The sequence below is a fragment of the Bemisia tabaci genome, chromosome 5 (genome assembly GCF_918797505.1).
Source record: "Bemisia tabaci chromosome 5, PGI_BMITA_v3".
Classification (NCBI taxonomy): domain Eukaryota; kingdom Metazoa; phylum Arthropoda; class Insecta; order Hemiptera; family Aleyrodidae; genus Bemisia; species Bemisia tabaci.
The window spans coordinates 42,340,351-42,350,835 of NC_092797.1; the positions used below are offsets into that span (position 1 = coordinate 42,340,351).

General features: G+C 38.4%; 2 protein-coding genes across 2 annotated transcripts; one reads left to right on the forward strand and one right to left on the reverse strand.

Moving 5' to 3' along the window:
* Window positions 1-442: 442 nt before the first annotated feature.
* Window positions 443-1,296, forward strand: LOC140224657 (uncharacterized). The gene is made up of 2 exons (XM_072300745.1): window positions 443-471; window positions 711-1,296. The coding sequence occupies exons 1-2, from the start codon at window positions 443-445 to the stop codon at window positions 1,294-1,296; spliced, it is 615 nt and encodes a 204-aa protein (XP_072156846.1).
* Window positions 1,297-1,712: 416 nt separating this feature from the next.
* Window positions 1,713-10,453, reverse strand: l(3)04053 (lethal (3) 04053). The gene is made up of 7 exons (XM_019054521.2): window positions 10,248-10,453; window positions 8,415-9,136; window positions 7,619-7,692; window positions 7,023-7,113; window positions 5,923-5,985; window positions 5,169-5,320; window positions 1,713-4,739 (listed from the first exon to the last, which is right to left on the reverse strand). Exons 1-7 carry the CDS (start codon window positions 10,429-10,431, stop codon window positions 4,616-4,618), a joined length of 1,410 nt encoding a protein of 469 aa, XP_018910066.2. The 5' UTR covers window positions 10,432-10,453; the 3' UTR covers window positions 1,713-4,615.
* Window positions 10,454-10,485: the final 32 nt, after the last annotated feature.

A 10,485-nucleotide genomic window follows, 5' to 3' on the forward strand; every position in this document is an offset into this window, starting at 1 on the left:
TAGCTACCACTCGGGTAAAAGCGCTATGAAAAGAATGGACTGATAAAACTCGTGCAGTTCTGCTGGCGATGGCAAGTTCCGGCCCGCCGCGTCACACTGCATTTCTCTGGCCAGGCACCCTAGCCTGGCGCAGCCGATCCGGCGCGGCGGCTCACAACCGGAGATGGATCCCTTCCATCTCTGTCATAAACTGCCAACTTATAAGTTATCTCGGCTCCGGTTCTTCACTCTGCAATATTTTGAGTCAGCAGTGAGCTGACTTTGATAAAATTCTTTTTACATGACTAAATGGAGCTTATGTTTCTCTCGTTAAAGATTGGACTGGAGTAATTAAGCCTCTTGACGAAATTGCCAGTGATGAGCATCAACCAGGCATACCAGGCATGAGGCACTTTGCCTAAAAGATAAATTGGACTCCCTAGAAACAGCTTTGATGGCCACCATGTGGGGAAGTATTTTAGAAACATTCAAGTGAGGAAAAAACTTCAAAGCCAAGCCATAGATCTCGGAGAGGTCAAACGTCAGTACAAAGCTCTTTCCGACTATGAGTCAAATTTGCGTGAAGATTTCGACCGTTTAGAAACTTTGGCGAAGGAAAAATCAAGCGTGACCACGTATAAGTACGACAAAATAAGACACCCAAAGAGAAAACTTGCGTCTGGCGAGTCTTAAGAGGGTGAAGTGTCTTTCATTGGACGTGAAGATTTCAGAGTTAATACATTCACCGTGATATTGGACACTTTGAGCATAGAGTTACGTAAACTGGCTGATAAGTACAATGATCACCACTCCACTTTCGGCTTTTTTGAGGATATCGACCTACAGCAGGATTCCGTTATTATTATAAACAAAGCTGCTGAGCTTGTAGCCTTATATCCTAATGATTTTGAACCAACATTAGTTGACGAATCATCGCACCTTAAAGTCTTCCTGATCCAGTGTGGCTCGTCCTTGTGGGAGAAGGAAGGCGATAAATTGATAAAGAAAACAACAAGCCTATGGGGACTTTATAAATTTCTTTATGACAGTAATGTTTTGGAAATTTACCCAAACGTCGACATAGCCCTCCGCATGATTCTGGCTACACCCGTAACCAACTGTTCTGGAGAGCGCTCCTTCTCTACCTTGCGTCGCGTCAAGAATTACCTCCAGTCAATGATGAGAATGGCTAGACTAACAGGACTTGGTCCATTTACCATTGAGCAGCGCATCACAAGCCAGATTGATAAAGAAGACGTAATCGATGATTTTGCAAACAAAAAGCAAGAAAGAAATCACTGTGAAATAGTGCGATAAGATAATTTTTTTTTATTTTTAATTTAACGAGTCTCCTGTTACTTACTCATTTTCCAAAACCACCTTTCAAACGTAAACATACCTCAAAACTATTTAAAATCGTGTTTTTTCGAAAGTGAATTTGAACATTTTTCTGACACCTAACATCCTCCTTCTGATCTGGAAGGGAGGAGCGTCTGGGGGAACCCCCACCCTCCCACGAGAGCGCCTACTGTTAGGGGTGCCACCCTAAGTTTAGCCTAGGGCGCTAAAAATGTAAATCCGGCCCTGCTTAGGGGACACTTCTCTAATTGGTGGGTTATGGAATATGCTGTCAGTTTGATGCACAGCAGGCCAGGAGTGCCAGGTTATGAAGTAATACCAACATGCCTATTTGGCAACAGTGCATGGTCTCAATGAATACAAAGATGGCAAGCTGAGTTGCAGGGTTTTTAATGTTGGTTTCCATGGTAGAACATCAATCAACTGTCCTGAAACCTAGATTCAATCCCGAAACAGGTAGCAAAATTACTGTAGCTAATAGATGTAGCATATTGGATGGGCAACCAAATAAAGAAGAAAAATCGTATGGTAGGCCACCGGCTATATTCCTCCAAGAGGAACCCAATAACATCAAGAACTTGCTTGATAACCTACATGCCAAGGTAGCGGAAGAAAACCAATTCACCAGTAAGAAGAAGGACTCATGTATAGAATAAACCCAGAAGAACCAAAAATCTACTCCAAAATCCTAAAATACTTGGATGAAAATAACTAAAAAACATTCACTCACCCCCTCAAGAATGAGAAACCTCTTAAAGCCGTAATCGGAGGAATGGACAATGTCTATTATTCCATAGACGGCTTTCCCCTCTGAGTTGAGGTGCTCCAAAGTACATTGATGTTAATATGCAGAGAGGATTTGATTACAAAGGATACTTAAATTAGCAATAGCAACGCACAGTCCACTACAGTGCTTCAATAGATGAGCATTTTCTTAAAAATAATTTTCTTTGTGGTTATATCCTTCTGCTTCAAAATAAGACTTATTCTTGACAATTTATTCCAAAAAGTTCCTATGGTCGGGGATGCGGCCCGCCAAATTTACGGGAATTTTATGATTTTCTCTCAATTTTGACAACTATTTGGATCAAAACTTATGCAAAATGTTTACCCACCCCCTCCCCATCTAACGTAAAATTCATCCATGGCCTTGAATAGACAAAAATCTCAAGTTAGAGTGGAATTTAAGGGAGTCTTGGATTTTACAGGGTAAAAAACTCCATTTCAAGGCAAATGAAGGTGTTATCTTCAGAGCACAATTTCATTGAGTACAAAATCATTATAAAAGACCATCACTTCCATTTTTCACCTCCAGAGCTCATAATTAGTTTTCAAGAAATGAAAGCCAATATACCATTTGATTTTGTACCCTTAAGGATTCGTTCAAGTTCCACCCAACATTAGAGAGGTAGCCTAAAGATTAGGTCCAAAACTATCGGAAAAATTCAGATGACTGGAACTCGGATGACTTTCCTAAAAAATGGGGCGAGACCGCAACTGAATGTACTTTCGGAAAAATTATTTTAGAAAAAACTTCATTTTTACCCATGGAACCTGTTCCTACAGTTTCACTCTGGGACACTCTGTTAGGTGTATACATTTTATTATTTATGCATGGTCTTACTTTCTTTCCTACTGCCCTTGCTAAACGCTCACACACAGGATAATCGCATGGTCAAATACTATGAATAACTTCAAACTGTTTTTCAATGGCTAATTTTATTTGCTTACTTCTCCCACTTCGGAGATCTTTACAGATTCTGCGACATTTTTTGTAACGATTTATGGAACTTGCTCTCGGAAAACAGATACTTTTTAAACAAATCATTATTAAGCTTACACTTAAAAATCCTGAGGAAATGTCATAAGATAAAAAAAACCCCCAATGGTTTTTGGAAACTCATCTCTTCCTTATTCCTCCCTAAAATTTAAGATGAAATAGCCTTCACTTTTTGAGCAGTACATTTACGTTTTGACAATGTTTGTCTATTGTCGCTCAAGGTCAACCTCTCAGCAGCTTTGCTTGAATTCCGCAAGCAAAAACAACAGGCCTCCCTTGTTATTTTGGAGGGCTTCCCAGACATCATTAAAAAACGGGAAAATATGGGTTCCTCTGAGTCATCTCAGGCATCTTCCGGCGAAATTTCAACTTAACATTTTGCTGTTAAAAATTGTGATACAAATGGACAATAAGTCACCTTTCACTAAAATCGAGTACTTAAAAACATTTCATTTTGAAAATACTACTTTAAGACAAATTAGGAGATAATTCTTCGATTTGAACTCATACTTCTTTGAAATTTTTCTTCTTCAGCTTTTTAAAGATCTGAAAGAGTTTTTGCTTTGAAGATTTGGTGCTTCAAACTTTCTGATACCCTTTCAGACACTGAATTTTGCTGAGCACCCGTCATTTTACAAAATAGTGTATCCTGCAGAAATCTAGCGCTTCCGAGGCTTAGAGAGTGGGTTTAATGTGAGGAATATTCAAAATGACAATGGCTCAACCCGTGAAGAATATTCAAAACGACAATGGCTTAACCCACAAAAAATATTTAGAGCCGAAGGGGTGGGGAAAAGACTCAAGCGATTAAATATCTTTGAAAACCTTTCTACGATTAAGCAGTAATACCTTGATTATCAGATGAATTGGGGTGGAAGCCGAAGATGGATGGCCAAAAACGCCAAGTGATTGTTGATACATAAAACCACACGAAAATGTGTGAAATTTACATGAAATGTGTATCAACAAATGCATGATAACGCACCAAAAACGTGATTACTTTCCTGAGGCTCTTGTCTATCACCATCTGCTCACTATCCTTGTAGTGGCTGCCAAATTTCTCTTTAAGAGACAAATATTGGCAGGTAGGCTGTGCCTTGTTGTGGCATTGGATAAGGGAGTGAATAACCAAGGTATTACTGAACTTGTTTTTTAATTTACCCTGTAGAACATTCTGGAAGCTAACAAGACTTAGTAAAAAAAAAAAAAAAAAAAAAAAAAAAAAAAAAAAAAAAAAAAAAATCTTAACAAATATCAATGATGAAACTGGGAAAAAAGAAGTAGATTTCAATTTCAAGACTTAGACTTGAACTTCTCTGCTTGATTTTACCTCTGATACAAGCCCTTGGAGAGGGAAACGCTCAGATATCAATGACTGAGAGTTGCGTATCAAAATCAGAAAAAGGCATGAAAAGATGGACACTCAACAGTGATGAACATTACGCAGCAGCAATTTTCCTTGTATAATGATGCAACTTCAAGAAATTAGGCCATCAATTACGTCTTCTTTGGATCCTCTTTTGATTCGTCTACTTTTTCTCCGTGATGGGAGGACTCTCCGGTTGCTTTTTCCAGGCTGGATGCGATAAGTCTAAGAGTTTCTACGTTGTTTAGCAATTGCCTGGAAGAAAAAAGTTGACAGAGAATGATATGATATGACTTCATAAGCAAAAAAAGGTTGTTTTTTTGAAAAAGCCTTTTTGTAATGGGACAATCCCAGTCAAAAGAAAATCTTCAGAGCAATCAAGCTTTTCTTGACGTAAAAATACTTTGGGTGGACCTTAAACAATATTCGTGCTAGGAAATTTCACTCTCTCAGCTTTTATCTGAGCTCATTTATAATAGAATAGTTCAAAACAAACAACCCTGGGCAGGGAAATTCTTCCACACAGATATCATACCTCTGGGAACAGGGTATAGACAGTACTGACAATGAGAGGAAAGTTGTGCACTTGAAAAGTATTTCGTTCTGAGGCAACACTTGCGTCGGTTTCTGACAAAAAGTAGTTTAATTTTAATTTGGGAAGTTTAATTCAAAGAGAGTAAGTACCGGATGGATGTTTCTGCAGAATCTGTGATGTTTTGAATTTCAAGTCCAAGCCTTTGCCTGCTATCATGCTGTGGAGTTTGGACATTTCTGTTTCCATCACCAACATTACTACAGTTAGAACTATTTTCTTCCGCCCGCTGCAGTTTATGTACCTGAAAAATAAAAAAAAACATGATGAAAAGGCGTCATTCTCTTCGCTTTTTTAAATTAGTGATTACTCGATAATGAAGCGAATTAGAGGAGTTCACTCGACACAAGCACCTGTTCTGAGGCCTTGAAAAATGCCAAAAATTACAAAGCTGATTCATTTTCATCGATACCAGTGAAAGTAATGGCAAAGGTGATATCAAAGAAAATACATTGGATTGTGAATATGAATCGGACATGCAAAGTGATGATGGTGAAACAGAAACGAATGAGCTCATAAAAAATGGTCAAGTCACATTAATAGGAACATAGCATCTCTCGGAATTGCGGCAATTTTTCAGAAATAGAAGAAACAGGTTTCTACTTACCTTCTATGAAAATTTAAAGGGAAAAAAAAAGGTTTTCAAAAGGGGGAAGCCAAGTCAAAAAATGGGAACGCTAAGCAATTCTGCATCCCTGAATCTGAGAATCTACTTTGGCTGCTTTCAACATGCTTACTCAATGGGGGTACTATATTTGAAACTGGCGATATGACTAAGAGATCATGATTGACACTGGTTCCAAGCAAGGCTGCACATTTTTAACAGGTAAATTTTAAGTGTCTCACCTTTGAGGATTTCACCTCCTGTTGTAATTGACAAACTGTTGCCTCAGCAGCAATTGCTCTTTCCTGGAGGAAAATAAAGAGATTCAGTCTTAATTAAGAGATATATACCAAAGAAAAAAAAAGAAAATGTTCGACATGCTATTAGAGAATTTTTTTGGTTTAAAACTAATCAGGATGAAAAGAGGAGACTCTTCCCCTGTCAGGGCATAAGGAGCAATATTCATACTTGATGTAAGTCCCTTAAAAGTGACCACCAAACAATCTTAACTGATCTTAGGTTGTCGAGGCTACAGGCTGCAAAATTGATGCTAAAGATTTGGTCTCCATGGCAAAAACCGCAGCAAATTTAAATTTGGGAGTTAAAAACAATAACCAAGAACAATCCTGACTTTTGGAAAAAAATATAATCGTAAAGGAACTTTGGGTCTGTTAGTAATATCCTGAGAAGAAAGCATAGTCTACAGAATGGATTGCTTTTGGGACACTGAACCCCCGAACAGCACTATGGATTCGAAACAATATCCTTTGTGCACAAAATGCTTTATTCTGGTTTTCTGTTTCTTTTATCTTCTGACTGAAAAGGAAAGCACCATAATTCATGCTCTAGAGATAAAACTCTGACAAAAAATATGCCAAATAAAGTATGTCGGACTTTCCGCGTCAAAAATTTGACAACTGTAATCGAGGACTTTTTTTGTAATACTGTATCCGACTAAAAAGTTGTTCATTGGTGTAGGTGGTCCCCATTTTCCATTTCAATGAAATTCAACTTTAATTCTTTGCTTGTTGCATATTCAGTGGTCAATCAAGTTTACTGATTCAGAGAATAAGGTATTATGAAAAAATCTTTATAATTTCAAAAGTAAAAGTAAAGGAATACTGCTTGCAGATTGTCAAAAGGAACTAGAACTGTAAAAATCATTTGAGCTGAATGACTTGACAGTTAAATGAGATGTTGCATGTAAAGAGGGCATTTCAGCAACTGAGATTACAATTAAAAAGTTCTTCTTTTTGCACCTCAATTGTGTTTCAACCTTTTTCGACAAAGAGTGTGGCACTGTTGACCTGTAACAAAATAAAGAAACATTCAACATATTTACCATTGTCCTCCTTAAATTCTCTCGGGTGGAATCTAATTCTTTTTCTAGATTATTAGTGGTTACTTGATGCCTTCTTTCTCTCCTTTCTAACCTGCAAACATTGAACAAAATATGATGAATTCTCAGGCAACAAAAATAAACTGGTTAATGGAAAAAATTCTGGTCTAGCTTTGGGTAAAAATCAAGCTTTAGAAAAGATGATGCTTTGGAGCATAAATTTCTGGATAAATGTACTAGGATAATTTTTTTAGGTGCCATGTGCAGCAAATTCATCTATGAGACATATAATAAAATTCAAAGGGTTTGAAGAAACTACTCGATTGATGCAAAATGATACTTAAACTTCCAGTTCATCTTGAACATGCATTTCTTTAGAGGTGTCATCAGATAAGTTGACATTTGTTTACTTTCGATTTGTAGGCGCAGGCAGCGAATTTACACCTCTGCACAAAGCGCCGTTCGCTACTGTCCACCTTAAAATCACTGATAAATTCTCTCTTTCAAAGCTCAGCAAATAGATCAGTCTAGGTGTAGGATGGAGATAACAAAACAGATAAATAATAGGGAATGGAAAAAAAAATATTGCTCTTTCTTACCTATCATTTGATTCTTTGATTACTGAAGAAAGCCATTCCACTTCCCTCCGAAGCCGCAAATTTTCTGTTTGCAACTGCAAAAAAATGACATGAGATCAGAGAATTTATACTTCTATGAGATATAAAAAACTCGCTGATTGGATTGTGAGGAAGTAGTGCATGCATAAACTCGGAATTTAGTCTATCAGAGATGCAATGAATGAAACTGCGGGGGTCCCTGATTTTGATAACCATCCTGCCTTGCCTAGAGGAGTACGGTATCAATGAAGAACACGCTTGTAGAAAAAACTGATTATAGCGTTGGTTTAACTAATTAAGCAGCATCTTAGGGTCTCATGCTTACCTTCGTATCTTAAAAGCTAATATTCCAATTATTGTCGTTATTTTTGCTTGATTGTGTTCCCTCAATGGAGCGACATTAGATTTTAAAATAAAATGAAATTTGGTAAGTACCTATTTTTCCCTTATGGATTGTTCTACTTCTTAGCAGGATGGTATTGGGGTATAAAAATGACATTGAAATGGTGGTGAGTATGTTAGGTATTGAACAAGGATTTCCAATGATTGTTTTGAAGTTGTATACTTCCATAAAGTCATAGTAGTTCTTGTGCTAGTGAACGTTATGATTGAAAATGGTGCCAAAGCAGTTTCAGCCACTTTTCATGACAATTCACTTCTACATGATGAATGATTTCATTGCAGCTGAAAACTAAACCAATTCATCCAACCTAAACATCGAATTCACAATGCAATTATTAGCATAGGACAATAACAGAAGATGATTAAAGGTTCTTACCACTTGGATTTCAACGGATGATTCACGTGGTGAGTAGGGTAAAGTAGATCGATCGCTGTCCGCTGAATCATCAGTTCTCCTTTGGTGAATGGGGCCATCTGACAGAAAATCTGGTAGGCTCTTTGAGGCTCCAACTTCAGAGGAGTTTGCACTGCCTGAGCCAGCCATGCTGGATGAAGGCAAATCTAAAGGTGGGTCTCGCGGTCTACCAGACCTTGAATTTGATGCATGATAGGTGGGCAAGTCTAAAGGCGTAGGTATTGGGGATTCTTCTTGTTTTTCACTAGGCATTGTGCTTGTCAAATCAAACGGAATGTCATTAGCATTAGCTGACCTAAGTGTATTTGGTGATTCTTCACAAGAGGAATTTAAAATGGCATTCTCTATGTGATATATGTGACTATTTTCTAAGTTGAAGGATGGGTTTGACGCATTATTAGAGCTCGACTCCAAAAAGCATTGCTCCATTATAAGATGATCTTGGACAAAATCTGGAAGTCCTGAGGCAAGATCTGGATTGTTTAAAATTAAGTTTCGATTTGTTCTTGAGCAAGATGAGGCGATGGAGGGATCCATGGTGTTATTCTCGTCAGACTCGTTACTGCGACTGACAGTGTGGTGTGGGTGGGAAGTTCCAACGTTTTGCTTACCTCCGGTTAAGAAGTGTTTGAAGGAATAAGGGTTGTTTTCTTTGCGTTTACTGGATGCTCCTGAACTTGTACCTGAAAATACAAAATTTTTTATCAGAATTTGAAGGAATTCTTACCCTGTTATCAGACATGGTGACAAAAAGTCATCACAAACGGCACTAGGGTCATTCTACACTTGCGTATTCATTGGGGTAAAAACAGTTTTTAATTTTCCTCTCAATCATAAAGCAATGAAGATACTTGATTTGATAAAATGAGTGTCTGATGGCATCAGAAAACAACATTGAAGACATTAGGACGTATTTCTGCCAAACAGACCTATGTGCAAGTGAGAAATATGGGGTGTGCTGGTTAGTTCTCTGGCTAAGGCGAGTTAATGAGAATAATAAAGCGCCAGTGATGTCAGCGGCAATGATGGAGCCGTTGCGAGCCGGGGCGCAAGGGAGAGATGGTCGTCGGGGCGCTTAAACTTATGAGCCCTGTCCACAACGCTCTCTTGCCATGCCCGCGGCTCATGACTGCCACATTCAGTTGGCACAGAGGTCTGTTTGATAGAATGTAATATCCCACTTTTCCAATTCTTCAAATGGAATCACGCCCACTTTTACATTGCTTCTTATGCAGCTTCAACGAGCACACCCCGTATATCTCACCTCCACATAGGTCTGTTTGGTAGAAATACGTGCATTTGTTCCTATATTTCAGAATGTTTCACACTTTGTTGGGAATCTTAAGGACAGACATAGGCTGCTGAAGGGATAAAAATTTCTTTTGGACTAGATTCTTCATTGAGACTTCATGGAGTGAAACGGAAGAATTAGCAAGCATGAGCGGAAGAAGGACGAGGCGCTTGCATGTTGGTGGAGATTTCGTATGAAAGAATGAACAAAGATTTTAACAGCAGGGGGTATAGTGAACATACTTGAGTTCCTAAATACTATCAACGTTAGGAAGCTCTCGCATCCCCTACCATGATATTATGCGTTGCGGGTCTTCAACAATTTCAAGAGCGGTTGACTGGAAGAGCCTTTTCCTCACTTAAGTTCGGTTAAGTACAGAGGCCCGCAAAGGCGATAATGAGGGGATTGATGGTAATGTAAAAGATGGACAAGCAGTATAAAAATCAAAAATTCTTTGTTTAGTGAATCAAGGGAAAAGTTCACTGATAATGCCAGGACCTAACCTGAGTTATGCGGTGATGAATTTGAATGATTTGAATGTGATGAATTTCGCCCAGTGTGAGTTCCTGAAGCAGAGTTGTTCATTGCCGGATCCACATCTTCAGTATTTTCATAATTACTATCATTATTAGAATTAATTTCACTTCCGCCGCGCTCGTTATCACTACTTTTCGGACGGTCCGCCATGATTATTATTATTGTTGAAATTCGTCGTTCCGATGATTGATGAATAATCATCAC

What these genes read in the sequence shown, in the direction of transcription:
- LOC140224657 (XM_072300745.1), top strand. Translation starts at nt 443, where the DNA reads ATGTGGGGAAGTATTTTAGAAACATTCAA. An exon ending in AGTATTTTAGAAACATTCAA is followed by an intron (nt 472 to 710) that starts GTGAGGAAAAAA and finishes TGAAGATTTCAG; the next exon opens with AGTTAATACATTCACCGTGA.